This window comes from Aquarana catesbeiana, linkage group LG11, assembly GCF_042186555.1.
Source record: "Aquarana catesbeiana isolate 2022-GZ linkage group LG11, ASM4218655v1, whole genome shotgun sequence".
NCBI lineage: Eukaryota > Metazoa > Chordata > Amphibia > Anura > Ranidae > Aquarana > Aquarana catesbeiana.
This window is the reverse complement of record NC_133334.1, coordinates 8864705-8889437: the sequence shown is the minus strand read 5'-3', so window position 1 is coordinate 8889437 and position 24733 is coordinate 8864705. Positions and strand designations below refer to the sequence as shown.

General features: G+C 46.7%; 1 protein-coding gene across 1 annotated transcript in view; it reads right to left on the bottom strand.

Annotated features, from left to right (window-relative positions):
• The window catches only part of LOC141112896 (vomeronasal type-2 receptor 26-like), a 106565-nt gene that overhangs the window by 18218 nt on the left and 63614 nt on the right, over positions 1–24733 (bottom strand). The window contains exon 3 of the mRNA XM_073605999.1: positions 247–474. Coding sequence (XP_073462100.1) covers positions 247–474 — 228 coding nt within the window. The remainder of the gene's footprint in view (positions 1–246; positions 475–24733) is intronic.

The following is a 24733-nucleotide window of genomic DNA, read 5'->3' as shown; positions in this document are numbered from 1 at the left end:
CAGTGCAGGGATCCCCCTGCTTCTTCTTTGTATATTCTATGGATCTTTGCTTCCTCCACATCTACTACTTCTTTCTAAATATTTCCCAACATTCATCAAGGGGGTAGCTCTGACATTATGAAGCAAAACGCTGCTCCTCTACCAAGATAGCCACCTTTACAGAGACCTGACAAAGCGGGATAGGCCTGTGATAGTGAAAAGATCAACTTCAAAGAGACCACAGCCATCTTACACAATACAGCTTACCTCTTTTTGGTCATTCTTCCATTTTATTAAACTTGCATTGATAAAAATGCTTTGCTCTCTGGAAATAGATTGCTCAAATAATCCAACATCATTAGTGAGAATAGTTTTGTTGACTAATAAATGGTTTTGGATAACATATTGTGTAACAAATTCTCCGTCTTCATTAAAGTATTGATGTGAAGTGTTTTCGGAAAAGTAGTATGAAGCTTGTATATATCGGTGCAACTTCTGTAGGGGGACAAAATTTGATTGAAACTATAATGCAGTTTTAATGGACACTTGTTGAGCCATGGACTTCGTGTTTCTGGAGGGCTGGATTTATTCCATGAGGTCACTAACTATGCTGTTCATACCTCGAGTGCCACCTCACAGTATGTACGAAGGTTACCAAGCTACTCTAGAATCCACCCAAACTAACATTCCAATTTTTTGTGATCAGCAATAGGTTTGGTAGCGTTCCTCATGATATTCTTCCACTGGACAATATATACTTATTTCCCACTTAAAGCGCAGCTCCGGTCATTTTTTTTTTTTTTTTTAAGCACCCCCATGATAGTCGCAGCTTATGCCATTCAAATTGTCATAAGCTGCATATGCAATTGTTGGTGTTCATTGTAAATGCAATGTGACTTACTGTCTCCTCTCGTTTCTGTAGGCATCCATCATCAGTGTGTGCATCTGAAGCCCGGTAGGACTTTCTCCCGGGATACAGTGCAGCTGGCTACCCAGCATTCACCTCCTAATCACGTGCCTGCACAGTGTGAAGAAAGCGAGGCGCACTCGGCTACTGGGATATATGTGTCATCAATCCCAAACGGGTGAGAGGATATGACGTACCTCGCCGTGGCAAGGTAATATGGAAGTGCAGTGCTTCAGGATGCCTAAGGTATATAAACATTAAAAAAAAAAAATTCCCAAACATTGATGGCATAGCGGTAAGCAATGCCTGGGGCCAATAGGGTTCAATATTGAGTTGGCCCACCCTTAGCAGCTATAACAGCTTCAACTCTTCTGGGAAGTCTGTACACAAGGTTTAGGAGTGTGTCTATGGGAATGTTTGACCATTCTTCCAGAAGCGAATTTGTGATGGCAGGCACTGATCTGGCTTGCAGTCTCTGCTCTAATTCATCCCAAATGTATGCTATCGGGTTGAGGTCAGGACTCTGTGCAGGCCAGTTAAGTTCCTCCACCCCAAACTCGCTCATCCATGTCTTTATGGACCTTGCTTTGTGAAGTGATGCGCGGTCATGTTGGAACAGGAAGGGACCATCCCGAAACTGTTCCCACAAAGTTGGGAACATGAATTGTCCAAAATGTCTTAGTATGCTTACGCCTTAAGAGTGACTCACTTCACTGGAACTAAGGGGCCAAGACCAACCCCTGAAAATCAACCCCCACACCATAATCCCCCCTCCACCAAGTGATTTGGACCAGTACACAAAGCAAGGTCCATAAAGACATGGATGAGTGAGTTTGGGATTGAGGAACTTGACTGGCCTGCACAAGAGTCCTGACCTCAACCTGATAGAACACCTTTGGGATGAATTAGACTAGAGACTGCAATCCAGGCCTTCTCGTCCAACATCAGTGCCTGACCTCACAAATGTGCTTCTGGAAGAATGGTCAAACATTCCCATAGACACACCACTATTAAACCTTGTGGACAGCCTTCCCAGAGGAGTTGAAGCTGTTATAGCTGCAAAGGGTGTGGCTGCACTACTGCTGATCTCCTGAGCTCCAGTGAGGCCTACTGATCCAGGGAGCTTGATTACTCCCTATACCCAGAGTGGATGCAGGAATCTGGGGTGAACCCAGGGGAGGATCCCCCGGGTGGCCAGAGTACCGGTCCTCCCATACCAGTGTTTGAGGACTTGGAAAAAGGGCCAGCTAAAAGTGAAAGCCTGTCAGCCTACAGAAAGAAGGTTTGTGCTAGGATTGTGAGAATTGCCAAGAAGGAGGAAGTACTGGCGAAGTTAAAGTTTGACTTCAAGCATAAAAAAATTGCAAATGACCGGCTTCACAGTTCTAAGAGAAGACAGATGCGGCCTAAGTTAATGGCTTTGGAGGTCAAAGTGGTAAAGCAGAGTCTGCTGGTGGCTGCATTGAAAGAAACCAGCGGAGCTTTCAAGGCGAAAAATGGCAATGATGATCGCTTCCATACAATGTGCAGAGGGACCATAGCGTCCAGTGGAGGAGAAGCATCACCAGAGTGTGAGAAAGAAAGGTCAGTGCAATGCAAAAAAGATTCTGTGGGCTCGGACTGTGTTTCTGGCCAGCATGTTGGAAAATCTTTACATTCCGAGCCAAGTATCAGTATGCCTGCAGAAAGTGGAGAAAGCTCTGGCACGCAGGCTGTCGGTGATCAGCAGTCAGGTGTTTTGACTGCCAGTATGTCATCAGACCAAGGAAGTTCTGTGCCCTTGTCACCGCAGCAGGAGGCTATGGAGCAAGATGATCCATCTGAGCCTGTGAAGGGAGCAAGTATGCTATAGTTAATCACAGAAATGGAATCACCTTTGCATGATCGCAAGTTTGCTGTGTCTGGATCATCTGAGGATGAAGAAGAGGATAATGATGTCCCCCCAAAACCTTTAAAACAACAGGTGGCAAAAAAAGCTGTTTTTGTTTATGACTTGCCTATACACCATAATGTAGGTGTAGTTCCTATGGATGGTGCAGTAGAGGGCAGTGGCTGAGACTTCCACCTGTGTACAGAAAGCCAGTGAATGGTGTGCGGACTCTGCTGTGAAGAGTATTAATAAAGACATCTCCACTGTTGGTAACCCTTTAGTTACTTGTAATGAAGTAAGAATTACCAAGGGTAATGTAAATATATCTGTGTCAGACATCTCTGCTTTAAATGCCGCAATGTGGTCCAATTGAGGTGGACTGGAGAAGCCCCCCCCAAATAGGACTGTACACAGCCGTGGTGGACCGTATTCTGGGGATGGGTTTTAAAGCGGAGGAGATTTTTGCCCTTATCAGCCATGTTGGGTAATATGAGTATGACCTCTCTTTTGTCAAGGCGGAAGGATTAGATGTCTTTTGGGAGAGGTATGAGCAGAGGTGGAAGGAGTCCCCAAGATGGGCAGGTTTGTCACCCAAAGTAGTCTCTCGCCAGCCATTATATAAGAACAGCACCATTCTAGTACGGAATGAGTCCATTCCTGCTGCGGATCTGGTGGTGTGGTTGGGGAGATATGTTGATGTCCAAGCCCCCTTGAGGAAAGTTGTAGATGATAGGGGTATATGGACAGGAGGATGGATAATGTTAGTAAAACTGCATGTCACAGGTAATGTTGTTAAGCACATCCCTTCGTCTGCCTTTATAGGTCGTGACAGGATTATTACTTTTTATGCATTGCAACCAAAGTTGTGTCATCACTGTGGCGAAAAAGGGCATTTTTCAAGCTCATGTTCTGTGCAGAAATGTTCCCTCTGTCAGAGCTCAGGGCATGTTGCAAAAGACTTCAATAGTATTCGTTGTAATCTTTGTAACAAGTTAGGTCACCCCTATAGCCTTTGCCCTGAAGCCCTCAGTAATCAGCCAGAGGTGGTGGAAGAACTGCTGAGGATGGAGGAGGAGGAACGTGGGGGGCAGCAAAGGGTTGGTGGAGCTGTTTCAGCTAGTCCTGAGGGCCCCCCCAGGTGTCAGTTTCCCAACCTGAAAGTGTGACCCCTCTTGTATCTGCTCCCCAGTCTGTGCTCCCTACTGTGTCAGTGTCTACTTCTGTTGTGTGTTCTTCCCCATTGTTTCAGGTGCCCAGTGTTCCAAAAGTAAATAAGTCATCCAGATTGGCTGAGGCTGCCAAAGGGGCAGATTCGTGCAGATCTGAGGTGGCAGCTTCATCAGGGCCTTCCCTAAGGCAGCGTAAAACCTCTAGTAGAGGATCTAAGGTGAAAAAGGGGGAAGTTGCCACTGCTAATAATGTAGATGAGGTCTTTCAGGGTAATGTTTCAGGGGAGGAGGGAGAGTGGACCAAGGTGGGGAGAAGGAGGAATAAGGTAGTCCTGACCTCTGCCTCCTCGGTTTCATCTTTAGAGGTAGATGATTTGCCGCTGGGAAACAAGTTTGGGTCCTTATCTGAGGGGGAGGAGGAGTCTTCTAAATCCATGTCTCCGATAGAGGAGGATGAGGTAGAGTGTTCTCTAAAGAGGTCAAGGTCTCCAGTAAGAGGGGAGGGAGCTCAGGCTAAGAAACGCCTACTTCAATCATCTTGATGGCAGTTCCCACTCCGATAAAGTTGGCAACGATTAATGTTGCCAGCATAAAATCTGTAAGGGCTCGTAATATGGCCTTATTTTTGCTCAGCGAGATGAATGCTGATATTTTATTTTTGCAAGAGACCCGGCTAAACAGCCTTGCCGATGTCCACCTGGCAAACAGGGAGTGGAGGCATGGGCCCTCCTTCTGGTCTCTTGCGGCCGAGCCTTACAGTGGAGTTGCAGTACTTTTTACTGGCATGCTAACGTGTCGGCGGGTTATCGAGGTAGAGATTGGAAAGTGTATGGTCCTGGACGTCTCCGTGAAGAGACATGATCTGCGTTTCATAAACATTTATGGACCACAAACTAGATGGGAGAGGAAATGCCTCTTTACAAAGATTAAGCCTTTCCTTTTTACATCTCGGCAAGTTGTCTTTGGAGGTGATTTTAACACCGTTACTAGGCCCAAAGACAGGAAAGGCTCCACTGACAGCCTAAGATATGATAGCATTTTTCTTAATACGATAGCCAGGGAAGCAGGTCTGGAAGATGTGCATATTAAGCGTTGCCCAGACAGCACAGGGTACACATTTAAGCGAGGCAGTTGTGAGAGCAGGATAGATAGTTGTTTTTTTTTAAAGGGGGACTCTGCCTTTTCGGCTCCTGAGTGTCGTATGGTGGAGTTCTCTGATCACCTTTTGCTGTCTGTTATTCTCAATGCTTCAGAAATGCCACCTAAAGGAAAGGGTATTTGGAGGATGAATTTGGCTCTGCTGGATGATGAGGAGGTAAGACAATCTTTTGAGGATTTTTTTCAGGCTCAGGTAACCATTCTGGATTTCTGCAGCAGTGAGTTAGAGTGGTGGCAGGTTGCCAAAAGCCAGATTAGTGGGCTTTTCAAGGCCATAGGAAAAAGGAAACAGCTTGGTAGGTACATTGCCTACCAGCAGCTGCGGAGAAAACTTGATCGCCTTGTCTCGAGTGGTGGAGATTTCGGGACAATCTCTGAGGTGAAACTTCTCCTTAGGAAGTATTAGTATGATGGGCATGCTTCTTTGGTTCTGGAAAGGGACTATGAGAAACATCACTCGCCCGACCCTTATCAGAACTGCAAACAAAGTGTAGCAGTTAAGACAGTTGTTGGGCTAAGGGATAGTACGGGCTCTTTGTCGAAATCCAGGTCAGGGATCCTGGAGGTCTCAAGGTCTTTTTATGTGGATCTTCTGGGGGAGAAGTACCTCGATTGGGCAAAGATGTTGAGTTTTCTGGATTCTACACCAGGTCTGGGAAATAACATTCCGCTGGCAAGTTTGATGGGGAATCACAGCAGAAGAGGTAGTCAAAGCTATAGATGGTCTGGCTATTAAGAAAACCCCTGGGCCAGATGGATTGACGGCTGAATTTTATAAGACTTTCAAATCCAGCTTGGTACCTTATCTTGTGGAGGTATTTCACGGCTGTCTGCAGGGTTCGCTCCCTCCTTCTATGAGACAATCTGATGTGACTCTGTTGTCAAAAGGCAAGGATCCCTCAATGATTGAGAATCGGTGCCCCATTAGCCTTCTCAATGTCGATAGAAAGATTCTGGCGAAGATAATTTTCTGGCGCTTGTTGTCAGTAGCAGACAGATTGCTTTCTCGTCAGCAGCACTGTTCGGTCCAGGGCAGAAAGCACTTTATCAGCAGTGTTAGCGGTCTGGAACGTTGCAGAGCTGAAGGCTGGGGAAAGTATTTGCTGGCACTGGAAAAGGCGAAGGCTTTTGATCGTGTCAATCGTGAGTACCTCTGGCTTTTCCTTGACAAGTATGGCCTGGAGTGTGGGTTTATTGGATGGCTTAAGACTTTATACAGAGAAGCAGATGCTTGTTCACGGTTGGCTTGGACGGCCCTTCAGGGTTGGATCGGGGGGTGCACCAGGGGTGTCCGCTGAGCCCTCTGCTATACGTGTTCGCAATCGACCCCTTCATCAGAAGGCTAGAGAGCGGACCGTTGTGCGGGGTGCCGGTGAGCATTACTGGTAAGCCGCCCTTGAGGGTTGTAGCCTATGCTGATGATGTTTCTGTCTTTATCTCTGGGAAAGAGGAGGTGCAGGAGGTGGTTTCAGTTATAGAGCAGTATTCCGAGGCATCAGGCTCCAAGGTCAACCGTGATAAAAATGACGTTTTTTGGATGAGTGAGAGAGGTGAGAGCTTTGCACTTCTGGACACCTTCCCGGGGCCTCAGCAGAAAGTCAAAGTATTAGGCATCGAGTTTGGCCCTGAAGATTACAGTAAGTCAAATTGGGAAGCCAGGCTGAATGATGCTGATGTCAAGGTGAAATGCTGGAAAGGGTGGCAGCTCTCTTTGAGGGAAAGGGTGGACTTGATTAAGACTTACCTGATTCCTACCTTTCTGTATGTCAGCTTTGTTTGCATCTTGCCAGAGTCTTGCTATACCAGGATTTATAGTTGTTTCTTCCAATTATTATGGGGGAACAGGCTGAATCTTGTGAAGCGGAATGTGACTTACCTATCTAGGTGGAAGGGTGGCCCAGGGATGGTCAACCCGGTTGTGTTCTACTCTCTGATGTTTTTGAAACACAATTTTGGTAACATGCTAGCAGAGAGACCGCCTGGATGGGTAGGTATTTTCCAGATCTGGTTTAGACATTTTCTGGGCTGTTGGGAAAGTGGTGGGCCAGTGAAAAGCCTAAGGATCAAGCACGGTAAGCTCCCAGCTTATGTTGCCCTGTGCCTGAAAATTCTTAAACGGTGGCATGTGACAGTGGAGGATATCAGCTCCCTTCCTAGGAGACTCCTGGGTGAGAAGATCGTGGGTACTGTCTTTCATGCGCCACTGGTCTTAAGGCATTGCCCAGGTCATATTATGAGGGAGGGTTTACGTTTAATAAATTCTGAGCGGATTCCCTTGAAATTTATGGATCAGGCCCGGCTCACTTTCCATGGTAGGCTATATGTGAAGGGGAACGTGAAGTGCTGCTCTTTGGACAATCGTGGTTGTCCAAGAGCGGAGTGTCAGGGTTAAGTGGAAACCATGGACTACTTCTTGCTTCAGTGCCCTTTCAATATAGAAGTCTATAAAATGGTGGGGAGGGCTCTGAATATTTCTTTCCTGCCTAGCATGTCTTAAGCTGAGTGGGTGTATGGAGCATTGCAGAATCGCAAGGGATTTGATTTGGACACTCTTTTTTTAGTCAGCTTAGTAGTCCGTTATTACACCTGGAATGCACGGTGTCAGGTATCCCTTCGGCAGAAAGTACTTCCTGTTCCGGTGGTGGTGTGTGAGATTCTTGGTGAGGTAGGAAAAATTTGGGGTCTCGAGAAAGACAGATGGCAGCAAAGGGTCTGGATAAAGGCATGGAGGAATATCAGGCCTGTAGCTGCTGTTTGTTGATCTCTGGGTGTTGGGTTCTTTCCCTGTTTTCTCTCTGGACACTTCCTTAAATTTTCATGTATAAACATAATTTTGAAGAAAGGCTACATACACATGATAATTTATGTTTCTTGGTCTGAATGTTAATCAAGTTGAGTAATGCTTAGAATTTTTGAAGATGTCTATGCTATTTAGTGACATATATATATATATATATATATATATATATATATATATATATATATATATATATATAGTATAATATAATACAGTGATATTTCTCTTGGTTGAGGGAAAAAAACCCTGTTGTTCATAAATTATAGGTTGAAGTAAGCCTTTATTATTATGTTTAGTCGTGTATACAATATGTTATGCATATTTAAAAAATATATATATAATATTTATTTTTTGTATTTTTGTATAAAGAAGTTGGAATGTGTGTTCTTGTTTGTAAGATTCTAAAATAAAAATTGCCAACTTAATTTTGAACCCTATTGCCGCATACAGGCGATCGAACATTCCAACAACAAAATCCTGGATTTATTTCCGATGGATGTTGACTCAAACTTGTCTTGCATACACACGGTCACACAAATGTTGTCAGAAATTCCGATCGCCAAGAACGCGGTGACGTACAACACGTACGATGAGCTGGGAAAAATTATGTTTAATAGCCAGTGTGGCTCTTCTGCTTGATTGCGAGCATGCGTGAATTTTTTTGCGTCGGAATTGTGTACACACGGTCGGAATTTACAACATCGGATTTTGTTGTCGGAAAATTTGAGATCCAGCTCTCAAATTTTTGTTTTTATGAAATTCCGACAGCAAATGTTGTACAGCCTTTATTGTACAGCCTTTCAAAAAATCAGCAGTACAGTACCTTCAATCATACAGCCGGGTTCTGTGTTGTAGGGGAAGGCAGAAAACACAGCACACGGGAAGACACTTCTTCCTCCTTTGCTTTCACTTTGCAGTGTCTTCACTGTCTGACGGAGCTCCCAATGCCGATACATGATGGGGAGTTTTGTCTGACAGCCTCTCTCTACCAGTTGCATGGGCCCCCCAGAGCAGAGTCACGGTCGCCACTGCGACCCTTGCCACCCCTGTAGCTACACCACTGTGTGGCTGTGATTAGGAATACTGACTGGTGACAGTATGTTAAAAAAATGTAAATAATTTTGCATTCAATTATTTTAAAACCTTTTATTCAACATTTTTTTCTTGTTTTTTTTTTTTTCTTTACATACTCTCATCAGAGTAATTCAGTGTCACCATAGTAACACTGTACTACTCTGGGGAGGTGATCAGGCATTTTTTCTTTTTTTTTTACACTTTGATTACTGTTACAATGGTAATCATAGTAACAGTAATATTTTCAACTGTCATGAATGGGTTACATTTATGACAGCTGTGATTACTAGGGAACTGTGATTGGCTACAGCTAATCACATGGTACAGGGTGCTGTGATTGGCCCAGGTACCATATGATAGCTGTGGGCCAATCACTCATCACTCTGCAGGAAACACAGCTGTTAAGAATGAAATTCATGCACAATAGCTTTGTTGGCATTGTGATCAGGTGATCGCATAGTGATTCCGGGATTGGGATCCACAACCTGCTGTGTCCAGGGAAGTAGCATGCTGCCTGCCCCTAACCCAGAAAAGGGCTGGTTGAGGTACATGTACGTGATCCAGGCTGTCCATGTTAGCCGCGCACAGTAAATGTATGGTGGGTGGCTGGCAAGTGGTTAATTAATAAATGAATCACAAAAAAAATACAATTGCCCCTGATGTAAATCCAACATTAAATGCATTGCCCAACAATGTAGATACATCATCCCTGATGACCTGCCAGACATTATATCCCATGCAAAAATTATCCTCTCCTGTTGATACTCACAAATGACAGCTCCCTGGCCAGCTGCTGAATGTCAACCAACTGGCCAAGTGTCCAAGCATGGTCATTTGGTCAACGACATCACTCGGGATACCCTTCCAATTGGTTGACATTCAGTGGCTGGCCTAGGAGCTGTCATATGCAACAGGGGGGCGGAAGGATTATTGGTGGGTCATCAGGACATTATTTTTTGTGATCAATGTTGGGTCTACATAGCTGGATGGTATACATGGCATTGCATTTACATTGAGGGATGATGCTTTTTATTTTTGTACTTTTTTAATTTAGGATTTTTCACATTTTCTCAGTTTTTATTTACCATTTTACTTTATTTTTGTGAATGATAAACAAGGGGTACTATGCACTCCTCACTCACATATGGGGTCCCAAAATTTTAAATTCCCCCCATCTTAAAGGGGCTTCCAGATTTTGATAAGTCTCCTCTGCAGAACCTCACATCTACCTTGCCTTTTCTCCCAATAACATGGGGACTGGGTGCACTTCCAGGGGAGCTTAGCAAGGTACCCACGCAATGTTGATAACATGCAATTCGGTATGGCTCAAGAGGGAGTGGAGGCTGCAAGCTCACTGCCCCTCCCTTCCCTGGACACCCAGGCAGCATGCTAAAGTTGGTCTGGTATGACATTGTCAGGGGGGATATTGTGATCAATACCTGGAAGTATTATACCTAGGCATTTGCAATCCACTTAGTTCCGAATCGAAAGTATGACCAATTTTTCGTTATTTGGAAATTTGGATGTATCTAAATTTCCGAATTACAATATTAATTTAATTTAAGCCACAATAATTAAACGAAATTCAGCCGAAAGTCAAATTCAAATTAAATCTAATCTAAAAATGAATTTAAAATTGAATTTGAAAACAAGAATAGAATAATAGCTGTACGGCGGATTGCGCAGGTGCAGTTGCGGGAGGCACGCGCTCGTGCCGCTGCATGCTGCGGGAGTGTGCCCACCGGTCGGGTGAATTTGATGTCCGCCGGGGGCCCACAGTCGCCTAGTAGAGAGGCAGAATGGGGATCTGCCTTTGTAAACAAGGCGGATCCCCATTCTGACAGGGGACATGTCAGAGATCTACTGTTCCCAGTCATCGGGAACAGTGATCTCTGTCATGTCCCTGCCAGCCGATCCCCCCTACAGTTAGAACACACCCAGGGAACACATTTAACCCCTTGATCGCCCCTTAGTGTTAACCCCTTCCCTGCCAGTGTAATTTTTACATTGATTGGTGCATTTTTATAGCACTGATAATGTAATAATGGTCCCCAAAAAGTGTTATTTGGGGTCAGATTTGTCGCAGTCCCACTAAAAATCTCAGATCACCGCCATTACCAGTAAAAACAATAAAACATAAATAGGGATGAGCCGAACACCCCTCGGTTCGGTTCGCACCAGAACCTGCGAACGGACCGAAAGTTCGCACGAACGTTAGAACCCCATTGACGTCTATGGGACTCGAACGTTCGAAATCAAAAGTGCTCATTTTAAAGGCTAATTTGCATGGTATTGTTCTAAAAAGGGTTTGGGGACCCGGGTCCTACCCCAGGGGACATGTATCAATGCAAAAAAAACTTTTAAAAACGGCCGTTTTTTCGGGAGCAGTGATTTTAATGATGCTTAAAGTAAAAAAAAAAAAAGTGAAATATTCCTTTAAATATCGTACCTGGGGGGGTGTCTATAGTATGCCTGTAAAGTGACGCGTGTTTCCCATGTTTAGAACAGTCCCTGCACCAAATGTCATTTTTAAAGGAAAAAATCTCATTTAAAACTGCTTGCGGGTTTAATGTCATGTCGGATCATGGCAATATGGATGAAAATCAGTGAGACAAACGGCATGGGTACCCCCCAGTCCATTACCAGGCCCATTAAGGGGAACCCCGCACCCAAATTAAAATAAGGAAAGGCCCTATATACTCTGAACAGCAGTATACAGGCGGTGCAAACAAGACAGGGACTGTAGGTTTGTTGTTAAGTAGAATCTCTTTGTAATTTTGAACGGGTACATTTTTATCGCGTTTAGCTCCAGCCAAAAAATCTTTTTTAAGCTTTTTGGAAAACATAGGGAAGGGTTATCACCCCTGTGACATTTGTTTTGCTGTCTTTCCTCCTCTTCAGAAGATTTCACCTCACTTTTTGTCCCAATGAAAAATGTTTTTTGAAAATTTGGGTTTTTTGTGGAACAAGGATTGGAAAGCATCAGTGGAAAGGAGAAATTGTTTTCCCATATTAACTCTTACAGGAGAGAATTTCCCTTCCTAGGGGTAGATTTCATCTCACTTCCTGTTGTCTCCTTCCGTTTGCAAGTAGGAGTCGTTTGTAAGTTAGATGTTTGAAAGTAGGGTCCTGCCCTATATACTCAGCAGAAATTTGGGCCTTAGGTGTTGCTGTGGCCACAACACTGTAAGCCCTCACAGGGCCCTGCTGTGAAATATTAGATCAAGAATTGTAATTACATGCCCCTGTTGAACAGGAGCTGAAAAATTAGGCCTTAGGCACTGGTGCTGGTGCCACAACACTGCAACCCCTCACAGACACTCTAGTTGGAACGCAGGAACGAGCCCTGCTGCAAAGTATTGCATCAAAAATTGTAATTACACGCCCCTGTTAGACAGGGGCAGAAAAATTGGGCCTTAGGCACTGGTGCTGGTGCCACAACACTGCAACCCCTCACAGACACTCTAGTTGGAACGCAGGAACGAGCCCTGCTGCAAAGTATTGCATCAAAAATTGTAATTACACACCCCTGTTAGACAGGGGCAGAAAAATTGGGCCTTAGGCACTGGTGCTGGTGCCACAACACTGCAACCCCTCACAGACACTCTAGTTGGAACGCAGGAACGAGCCCTGCTGCAAAGTATTGCATCAAAAATTGTAATTACACGCCCCTGTTAGACAGGGGCAGAAAAATTGGGCCTTAGGCACTGGTGCTGGTGCCACAACACTGCAACCCCTCACAGACACTCTAGTTGGAATGCAGGAACGAGCCCTGCTGCAAAGTATTACATCAAAAATTGTAATTACACGCCCCTGTTAAACAGGGGCTGAAAAATTGTGCCTTAGGCACTGGTGGTGGCGCTCAGAACCAAAAATGTTCTTACAAGCTATCAGCGTGATGATTGAGGAGGAAGAGGATAATTACTCAGGAATAGTCACTCAGCATCAGCATAGGCAGTCTTTGAAGGGATCTGAGATTTCAAAAAAAATTATTCGGTTACATCAGCATCAGGTGCTTGGTAGCTGGTGGTGATCCAAGACTGATTCATTTTTATGAAGGTCAGCCGATCGACCGAGTCGGTGGACAGACGCACCCTGTGATCGGTTACCACGCCTCCAGCAGCACTGAATGTGCGTTCCGAAAGAACGCTGGATGCAGGACAGGCCAGTAGCTCAATTGCATACTGTGCAAGCTCTGGCCAGTGATCCATCCTCAAGACCCAGTAACCCAGAGGATTTTCGGTGGGAAAGGTGTCCAAGTCTGATCTTGCCCCTAGGTATTCCTGCACCATGTAAAACAGACGCTGGCGATGGTTGCTGGAACCGATCATACCTTGGGGCTGTGGACCAAAAAATTGTCTGAACGCATCGGTCAGACGGCCACCTTCTCCACCGCTCCTTCTTTGACTGACCGAAGCCTCAGCAACACGTTGTCCAGAAACAGGAGTTTGTAACCTCCCAGTCTCTGGGAACGCATTGCACAGACCTTTCTGCAAGGCCTCCCGAAGATGTTTCATCCTCTGCTCCCTCTGCGATGGCAAGATAAGGTCCGCAACCTTACCCTTGTAACGTGGATCAAGGAGGGTTGCCAGCCAGTATTGGTCCTTCTCCTTGATACCACGAATACGAGGATCCTTACGCAGGCTTTGCAGGATCAGGGAGGCCATGCAGCGTAGGTTTGCTGAGGCATTCGGTCCGGAGTCCTCTGGGTCACTAAGGACGACAACGTCCGCAGCCACCTCCTCCCAGCCACGTACAAGTCCATGTGTTTCTTGGGACTGATCCCTTAAAGACTGCTGCTGATGCTGAGTGCCAGGCTCCACCTCCATACTGACACAATCTTCCTCCTCCTCCTCCTCCTCGTCCTCTTCCTGTGTGATCGGCGGGCACGCAGGAACACTGTCTGGATAAAGGGGGCCTTGAGAGCTAAGGAAGTCCTCCTCTTCCTGCCTCTGTTCTGCCTCAAGTGCCCTGTCCATTATTCCACGCAGCGTGTGCTCCAACAGGTGGACAAGGGGGACAGTGTCACTGATGCATGCACTGTCACTGCTCACCATCCTCGTGGCCTCCTCGAACAGTGACAGGACAGTGCATGCATCCCTGATCATGGCCCACTGGCGTGGGGAAAAAAAAACAAGCTCCCCTGACCCTGTCCTGGTGCCATAGTCACACAGGTACTCATTGATGGCCCTCTGCTGCGTGTGCAGCCGCTGCAGCATGGCCAACGTTGAGTTCCACCTGGTGGGCATGTCACAGATTAGGCAGTTCTTGGGCAGGTTAAACTCCTTTTGGAGGTCCGTCAGCCGAGCACTGGCATTATATGACCGGCGGAAATGCACACAGACTTTCCTGGCCTGCCTCAGGACATCCTGTAAGCCCGGGTACCTGCCCAAGAACCGCTGCACCACCAAGTTAAGGACGTGAGCCAAACAGGGCACATGGGTCATTTGTCCCTGTCGGAGGGCAGAGAGGAGGTTGGTGCCATTGTCGCAAACCACCATTCCTGCCTTAAGTTGGCGTGGCGTCAACCACCTCTGAACCTGTCCCTGCAGAGCTGACAGAACCTCTGCCCCAGTGTGGCTCCTGTCCCCCAAGCACACCAGCTCAAGCACCGCATGGCATCTTTTGGCCTGCGTACTTGCGTAGCCCCTTGAACGACTACGGAGTACCGCTGGTTCCGAGGAAGAGGCCATGGAGGAAGAAGAAGAGGAGGGGGTGGAGGAGAGAGGTGTGTCACAATCAGCATTTTGGAGGCGTGGTGGCGGAACAACCTCCAACACTACTGCACCTTGTCCTGCATCCTTCCCAGCTGCCAGCAGAGTCACCCAATGTGCCGTGAAACTTAGGTAATGTCCCTGTCCATACCTGCTGGACCATGAGTCAGCGGTAATATGCACCTTACCGCTGACCGCCCTGTCCAGCGAGGCATGGACATTGCCTTCCACATGCCGGTAGAGAGCCGGAATCGCCTTCCGTGAGAAAAAGTGGCGTTTGGTTACCTGCCACTGAGGAACCGCACATTCCACAAACTCACGGAAGGGGGCAGAGTCTACCAACTGAAAAGGCAGCAGTTGAAGTGCTAGCAATTTTGCCAAGCTAGCATTCAACCGCTGGGCATGTGGATGGCTGGGAGTAAACTTCTTTCGGCGGTGCAGCAGCTGGGGCAGGGAAATTTGCCTGGTACAATCTGACGTCGGTGTACCAAAGCAGATTGCCCACAAGTACTTGGCTGTGACAAACCTAATTCTACACCTTCATTCCTCTCACTGCAGGTCTCAGAGAGGACTGGAGGTCTAGTGGGGCTGGAAATCTCAGCTGATGAGGAGCAAGGAGAGATCCTCTTTGTTCTTTGGTGTGGGTCTTTTAGATACGCTTGCCAACGAACTGCATGGCAGGTCAACATATGTCTGGTCAAGCATGTGGTACCCAAGCGGGAGATGTTTTGGCCACGTGAGATACGCTTGAGACATATGTTGCAAATAGCAGCGGTGCGATCTGATGCACTCGTCTCAAAAAAGGCCCACACCAAAGAACTTTTTGAATAACGCGCAGAGACTGCAGCGCCCTGCACATGTGGAGCTTTGGGGTGTGATGCAGTCAATGTGCTGCCCTTAGGCTGGCCCCTGGAGGGCATCCTGCCTCGATGGTGATGTGCCGCCTCCTCCTCCTCCTCCTCCTCCTCTCTCCTATCAGGCACCCACGTTGAGTCAGTGACCTCATCATCCCCTCCCTCCTCATCACTGGAGCAAACCTGGCAGTATGCTGCAGCAGGGGGAGCATGACTGCCAGATTGCTGTCCTTCTTGGGCACCCCCTCTGTCCGTGCTCATGTTACTGCCTTCATCGAGCTCAGTATCATCATCAGAGCCTTCCAAACGCTGGGCATCCTCCTGGAGCATGTACCCAACACTGTGGTCAAACAGTTCGAGGGAATCCTCATGAGGACATGGTGGAGCTAGGGAAGGAGTCACTGATGACATTGAGCTGAGGGAAGAGGCCGCTGCTTTGCCAGACAAAGCACCCTGGGCATGGGTGAGAGAGGATGAGGAGGATGAGGACGGCTTGGTCATCCACTCGACCAAGTCTTCCGCATGTTGCGGCTCAACACGGCCAGCTGCCGAGAAAAAGGCCAAGCATGTCCCATGGCCACGTGCTGATGAGGATGCACCGTCTCCACGACCAGCACTAGACACAGAGCCTGCTTGCCTTCTCTTATTGGCTTGTGACTGTCTGCCTCTCCTTCTTGGCCTTCCAGACATACTAATGGCCTGTAGCTGCACTAAGCTGGGATAGAACACCAGTAATTTTCTTCAGGTAGCTTTATATACTGTAACCAGACAAGCCTGCCTGTCAGTAGGAAGATAACAGGAACGGATCTACCTGAACACTGTGAGCAGGACGCACTGTACTAAATGTAAATAGTCTAGCTGCCTGACCGTGGTACTAATAGGATCAAATAGAACACCAGTAATTTTCTTCAGGTAGCTTTATATACTGTAACCAGACAAGCCTGCCTGTCAGTAGGAAGATAACAGGAACGGATCTAGCTGAACACTGTGAGCAGGACGCACTGTACTAAATGTAAATAGTCTAGCTGCCTGACCGTGGTACTAATAGGATCAAATAGAACACCAGTAATTTTCTTCAGGTAGCTTTATATACTGTAACCAGACAAGCCTGCCTGTCAGTAGGAAGATAACAGGAACGGATCTAGCTGAACACTGTGAGCAGGACGCACTGCACTAAATGTAAATAGTCTAGAAGATAACAGGAACGGATCTAGCTGAACACTGTGAGCAGGACGCACTGCACTAAATGTAAATAGTCTAGAAGATAACAGGAATGGATCTAGCTAAACTGAATACAGTGTATATATATATATGCAACACCTGGGATGCATATATATACACAATACACTGTAAGTGCAGCTAACTGACTGACTGTTCTGCCTAATCTATCTAACTCAAATCAAATGACACTGTCTGTGTCTCTCTCTCTCTCTCTCTCAATGAACGCCGGAACACACACTACACAGGGCCGCCGTTCAGGCGGCCTTATATAGTGTGGGGCGTGTACTAAATCCCCTGAGCCATAATTGGCCAAAGCCTCCTTGGCTTTGGCCAATTATGGCTCTCTGTTCAGGCGGCGCTGTGATTGGCCAAGCATGCGGGTCATAGTGCATGCTTGGCCAATCATCAGCAAGCAATGCACTGCGATATCGCAGTGAATTATGGGCCGTGACGCGCCACACGAATTTGGCGCGAACGGCCCATATCGTTCGCAATTCGGCGAACGGGCGAACAGCCGATGTTCGAGTCGAACATGGGTTTGACTCGAACACGAAGCTCATCCCTAAACATAAATAAAGATCCCTAAATCTATCCCATAGTTTGTAGAAGCTAAAACTTTTGCGCAAACCAATCAATATACGCCTATTGAAATTTTTTTTACCAAAAATATGTAGAAGAATATATATTGGCCTAAACTGATGAATACATTTGTTTTTTATTTTTGTTTTTTGGATATGTATTATAGCAAAAAGTAAAAATAAAATTGTTTTCTTTTTTCAAAATTGTCACTCTTTGTTTGTTTATAGCGCAAAAAATAAAAACCGCAGAGATGATCAAATACCACCAAAAGAAATCTCTTTAGTGAAGAAAAAAAAGGACTTAAATTTTGTTTGGGTACAGCGTCGCACACCCACGCAATTGTCAGTTAAAGCGACGCAGTGCCATATCGCAAAAAAATGACTTGGTCAAATTCTTCCGGGCCTAGTTAACATGCATGGTTAAGGACATTAAAATATATCAATAAATAAAATATATTGCAGTTTTCCAGTCCTTGGATGTGGTGGCTGCATTAATTTTCATTTTCAACAAGAACAAAAAAAACCTGTTGATCTTGCCAGAAATGTGATGTTGTTGTCAATTCCCATGAAATGAGCTGGAAGAAAAAAAATGTTATCATTCTTATGTAAACAGCACTGACTTTGGAAATTTTAATTTTGGATTGAATAAATTTGAATAGATTAGAAAAGGATGGAAAAGAATAGACTAGAATGGAATAGAAAAGAAAAGAATAAAAAAAATAGAATAGACTTCAATAGAATATAACCATCTTTCAAAATACAAATTTTGAATACAAATTTTGAATAGAATTTGAATTCAAATAAAATAGTTTAGAATAGAAAAGAATAAAATAGAAAATAATAGAATAGAAAAAGAGAATAGAAAAAAACAATAAACTAGAATAGAATTAAATAAAAATAGAAAGAATATAGATAGAATAGAATATTAACCACTTGCCGCCCGCCATATAGCAAAATTATGGTGGCAAAGTGGTTTCAATATCCTGACTGGGTGTCATGAAAAGGTTTACCCATTGGTGGCGCTATCGGTCTCTTGGATCGCAGTACCAGTGTCCACCAGGGGGTGTCTTTCATAACCTAGGACCTGTAATAAGAGGACTCACCTGCTGGTGGCACTGTTGCATCCTTGGGCCGTAGTACCGGTGTCCACCAGCGGGTGTACTCCGGCAGTGTGGAGCAGACAGCACCCTCTGCACTCAGGTGTACCGTGAGGTCAATTACTGCAGCCTTTTAAATACCTGGCAAGCACTCACATGCTTGCCTTGGTATATTTCTCCCTGTGCCCTGACCTCACTGCTTGTATCATGACCTTGAGCCTGTTCCTGATCTGATCTGATCCGATCCCTATCCCGAACCCATCCTGGACCTGTCCCTCCTGTGCCCTGTTCTCCTTGTATCCCTGCCCTGCAGCCTATCCATCCATCCTCTCCCTGTCCTGTTGGTTTCCCATCCTTAGCCATCTGCTGACCTCCCTGTGTATGGCCTCGGCCTGGCTTGTTTACGATTCCGGTATCTCTAGTTATTTGTATATATTATTTGTAGTTTGTGGGTCTATGGTTGGTTTTGCACTGTTTATATTTCACTTATTTGTCACCTATTTAATAAACACCCTTATTTTTCACTTACATGTGTTTCTGGTTTCCTCTGTGCAGTCCACAGAGTCTGGTCTACTAAATTCTGTGACAGTATACCAAGGCCATCCCTGACCAGACGTGGCTGCATTGAGGAACCAACCTGGTTGTTAGTTTTGCTAATATGGATTTCAATGAAATCATTTATTATTCTCTGCTGGCAGAAGAGGATGGTGAATAATGTCACCAAATTTTAAGAGTGGACTAGTGACCAGCTGATGGAAACTATCCGATCAGCTCATTCCCTAGTGGATCAGGGGTATATGTCATTTCAAGATGTTCAGCCCCTGATCCAGTTATGTGCAAAACCAGCCCTGTCATGCATTCCCGAAGGAAGCGATGATTTTTCTCCCCCCTTCAATTATGGCCAAGTTGAATCCCTGGTATGGTTATTAGAAGATCATCCAGCCTTTTTTATGGAACATTATTCTGCTTGTTCACAGCAGGTGTTGTCTGATTGCATCCATTCAGTACAATCCCTGGTTAGTCAGGCCGGGTGTGAATCAGCATTTGTTCAACCTGTGCTACAAACATGGTCATATCTCCTGCACTTAGCTAAGCCTCAACATTCCAGCCCTGCCATTAATCACCTGCCTTCCCAAAAATCTATCTCCCCGTCACCTATGGCAACCTCAGCTACAGCCCAGTTTACTTAGCTCCCTATCAAATACTACTACCCAGTCTCCAATTGTAGCACCTATCCTGCCTTTAATCCACCTGCCTCTTCTCCTCCACCTATAACAACCCCACAGAACCCTCCTCCAGCCACTGTTCCTTTTGCCCAGTTACATACTTTTCTTACGACCCTGCACCTATGTACAAAGCTGCAGTGGCTAAACCAAAAAAGAAACAAAAGTTCTTCCCGACCCACACCATCCTGCCAGTAACCCAACCTGCCTCCACACCAACCAACCTGTTCCAGCCTGCGTTCATGCCAGTTGAACTTGATGACCCATCTAAACCTGCCAACCCAGTGCCCACCTTCCAGCCTGATGCCTCGATGCCTGCCTTCCAGCCTGATGTCTCGATGCCTGCCTTCCAGCCCGAAGTCTTGGTGCCTGCTTTCCAGTCTGATGTGCCCGCTTTCCAGTCTAATGTCTTGATGCCTGCCTTCCAACCCAAAGTCTCAGTGCCTGCCTTCCAGGCTGATGTGCCTACCTTCCAGTCAGATGTGTCCGCTTTCCAGTCTGATGTCTTGATGCCTGCCTTCCAGCCTGAAGTCTTGGTGCCTGCCTTCCAACCTGATGTTCCCACTTTCCAGTCTGATGTGCCCTCTTTCCAGTCTGATGTGCCCACCTTCCAGCCTGATGTCTCGATGCTTGCCTTCCAGCCTGATGTCTCGGTGCCTGCTTTCCAGCCGGATGTCTCGGTGCCCGCTTTCCAGCCTGATGTGCCTGCCTTCCAGCCTGATGTTTCGATGCCTGCCTTCCAGCCTGATGTCTCGATGCCTGCCTTCCAGCCTGATGTCTCGATACCTGCCTTCCAGCCTGATGTCTCGATACCTGCCTTCCAGCCTGATGTCTCGATGCCTGCCTTCCAGCCTGATGTCTCAATGCCTGCCTTCCAGTCTGATGTCTCAATGCCTGCCTTCCAGCCTGAAGTCTTGGTGCCTGCTTTCCAGTCTGATGTGCCTGCTTTCCAGTCTGATGTGCCTGCTCTCCAATCTGATGTGCTTGCTTTCCAGCCTAATGTCTCGATGCTTGCCTTCCAGCCTGTTGTCTCGGTGCCTGCATTCCAGCCAGATGTCTCAGTGCCTGCCTTCCAGCTTGATGTCGCCACTTCCCAGTCTGATGTGCCCGCTTTCCAGTCTGATGTGCCCGCTTTCCAGTCTGATGTGCCTGCTTTCTAGTCTGATGTGCCCGCTTTCCAGTCTGATATCCTGATGTCTGCCTTCCAGCCCGAAGTCTTGGTGCCCACTTTCCAGTCTGATGTGCCTGCTTTCCAGTCTGATGTGCCCGCTTTCCAGTCTGATGTCCTAATGTCTGCCTTCCAGCCCAAAGTCTTGGTGCCTGCCTTCCAGTCTGATGTGCCCGCTTTCCCATTTGATGTGCCCGCTTTCCTGTCTGATGTGCCCGCTTTCCAGTCTGATGTGCCCACCTTCCGGCCTGATGTCTTGGTGCTTGCCTTCCAGCCTGATGTCTCGGTGCCTGCCTTCCAGCTTGATGTCTCCACTTCCCCATCTGATGTGCCCGCTTCTCAGTCTGATGTCTCGTTGCCTGCCTTCCAGCCTGATGTCTCATTGCCTGCCTTCCAACCTGGTGTCTCGTTGCCTGCTTTCCAGCTGGATGTCTTGATATTGGTGTCCCAGCCTGAAGTTTCGGTGCCTGTGTGTCAGCCTGAAGTTTCGGTGCCCGTGTGTCAGCCTGAAGTTTCGATGCCCATGTGTCAGCCTGGAGTTTCGGTGCCCTGTTTCGGCCTGAAGTTTCGGTGCCTGTGTCTCAGCCTGAAGTTTCAGTGCCCGTTACCCAGTCTGCTGAGCCGGTGCCCGTTACCCAGTCTGCTGAGCCGGTGCCCGTTACCCAGTCTGCTGAGCCGGTGCCCTTTACCCAGTCTGCTGAACCGGTGCCCTTTACCCAGTCTGCTGAGCCGGTGCCCTTTACCCAGTCTGCTGAGCTGGGGCCCTTTAGCCAGTCTGTTAAACCGGTACCCTTTACTCAGTCTACTAAATTGGAGTCCATCACTCGGCCTGTTAAGCCAGTACCTGTTATTCGGCTTGCCGGACCAGTGCCCGTTACCCAGCCCACTGGGCCGGGGCCCGTTACCCAGTCTGCTGAGCTGGGGCCCTTTAGCCAGTCTGTTAAACCGGTACCCTTTACTCAGTCTACTAAATTGGAGTCCATCACTCGGCCTGTTAAGCCAGTACCTGTTATTCGGCTTGCCGGACCAGTGCCCGTTACCCAGCCCACTGGGCCGGGGCCCGTTACCCAGCCTGCTGAGCCAGTGCCTGTGATCCAACCTGCCCTTACGGTGCTCGCTGTTAGGCGTAATGTTCCAGAGCCTGCTGCCCAGCTCGACGACCCAGAGCCTGCTGCCCAGCTTGACGACCCAGAGCCTGCTGCCCAGCTTGACAACCCAGAGCCTGCTGCCCAGTTCAACGACCTGGAGCCTGCTGCCTAGCTTGACGACCCAGAGCCTGCTGCCCAGCTTGACGACCTGGAGCCTTCTGCCCAGCTTGATGACCCGGAGCTTGCTGCCCAGCTCGACGATCCAGAGCCCGCTGTCTGCTCTGATGTGCCCGCTGTCTGCTCTGATGTGCCCGCTGTCTGCTCTGATGTGCCCGCTGTCCGGTTTGATGTATCTGCTGCCCAGTCTAAAGTGCCAGATGCCCAGCCTGAAGTACCCGATGCCCAGCCTTGTGTGCCCTCATCTGTTGTTCAGTTTGAGGCCATATACTTTGGACAATTTCATCTAGTTGGAGTGTCCGGAGGCCGCTCCTTTGAGGGGGGTACTGTCATGAAAAGGTTTAACCGTTGGTGGCTCTATAGGTCTCTTGGATCGCAGTACCAGTGTCTACCAGCAGGTGTCTTCCAACACCTAGGACCTGTAATAAGAGAGCTCACCTGCTGGTGGCACTGTTGCATCCTTGGGTCGTAGTACCGGTGTCCACCAGCGGGTGTACTCCGACAGTGTGGAGCAGACAGCACCCTCTGCGCTCAGGTGTAACGTGAGGTCAATTACTGCAGCCTTATAAATACCCGGCAAGCCCTCACTTGCTTGCCTTGGTATCTTTCTCCCTGTGCCCTGACCTCGCTGCTTGTATCCTGACCTTGAGCCTGATCTGAGCCAATCGATATCCCAAACCCATCCTGGACCTGTCCCTCCTGTGCCCTGTTCTCCTTGTATCCCTGCCCTGCAGCCTATCCATTCTCTCCCTGTCCTGTTGGTTTCCCATCCTTACCCATCTGCTGACCTCCCTGTGTATGACATCGGCCTGGCTTGTTTACGATTCCGGTATCTCCAGTTACTTGTATATATTATTTGTAGTTTGTGGGTCTGTGGTTGATTTTGCACTGTTTATATTTCACTTATTTGTCACCTATTTAATAAACACCCTTATTTTTCACTCACATGTGTTTCTGGTTTCCTCTGTGTAGTCCACACAGTCTGGCCTATTAAATTCCGTGACACTGGGCGTCATATGTCGTCCTGCAGGATAACAGCCGCCGGGGGCATGCATTGCGGTGATCGGTGGTGCGGTGTGTCAGTCTGACACACCGCTACACCGATCTCAGTAAAGAGCCTCCATTGGAGGCTCTTTACCATGTGATCAGCCATGTCCAGTCACAGCTGATCACAATGTCAACAGGAAGAGCCATTGATATGCTTATCCTCACTCGCGTCTGACAAACGCGAGTAGAGGATAGCCAATAGGCTGCTCTCCTGACAGGGGGGTCTTTGCTGATTGTTTATCAGTGCAGCCTCCCCTCAGATCCTGCGCAGGAGCAACATCATGCCGCCCAGGACCACCATCATGCCACCCAGGACCACAAGGATGGCCATCCACACTGGACCACCAGGTATGCCCCCCTAGACCACCAGAGCATGCAAATCTGTGCCAAGGCAGCTGCCAATCAATGCCCAGGCAGCTGCCAATCAGTGCCCACTTGCAATGCCTACCACTGCCAGTGCCACCAGGAATGCCTATCAGTACCGCGTATCAGTGCCCATCAGTGCCCATTAGTGCCATGTATCAATGCCCATCAGTGCCTAGCAGTGCAGCCTATCAGCACCACCCATAAGTACCCATCTTTGCAGCCTTTCAGTGCCCAACAGTGTCTCCTATCAGTGCCCATAAGTGCTGCCTATCAATATCCATCAATGCTGCATATCAGTGCCACCTACCAGTGCCCATCAGTGAAGGAGAAAACGTACTTATTTACAAAATTTTTATAACAGAAACAAAAGCAAAACTTTTATTTTATATAATGGTTAATTGCACTGATATTATCCTCTTGTTACTATGTGAATACTTGGATCAGTGATTAACTAAAACAATCCTCCTTTAAATAATCACATAAACACCTTAAAGTGATCTCAGGAATCTAAAATTTCCTAAAAATTATATATAAATTCAATAACCAACACTTAAAATGAAACCACCATCATAAGCGTGAATAAACTCATAAATAAATCAATACATTTTTTAAAACTAATTGGTGTAAAAGTGCTCACAGTTATATCTGCTGCTTAAAAAATACAAATGTGTACAGTGCCAAATATAATTAAATCATGAACTAAAATCAATATATAAAAATAGGTTTAAAGAATCATCTGCATAAGGTGCTCAGAATCTATCAAGTGTTCTTTGTATAAATAAATAAAATTAGTGCCGGTTTCAATGTGACAAAATTATAAATAAATAAATAAATAGTGTCAACAAAAAAGTTTTACTTTCACTTCTTCTCCTGTTTTGTTATACTCCGCTTAATCCGCTCATATCCAGGACATGAAAAGATAAAAAAAATATACATCCATTGCGCAGAGATTGTCCGAACAAAGTCCGACAAAGTCCGACCGTGTGTACGCCCTATTAGAATTGAATTGAATTCAATTAAACGGAATTTGGAAAGTTTGAATCCAATTAGAAAACGAATAAATGAAACAAAAACAAATTAAATAAATTTACCAAATTTAACTAAACTAAATTATTTAAATATTAAATCAAAAAGAAACTCTGCACATGTCCAGTTACACTTGCACATTACGTAACATGCATGGCTAAGGACATATATATCAATAAATGAAATGTATTGCAGTTTACGAGTCCTTGGATGTGGTGGC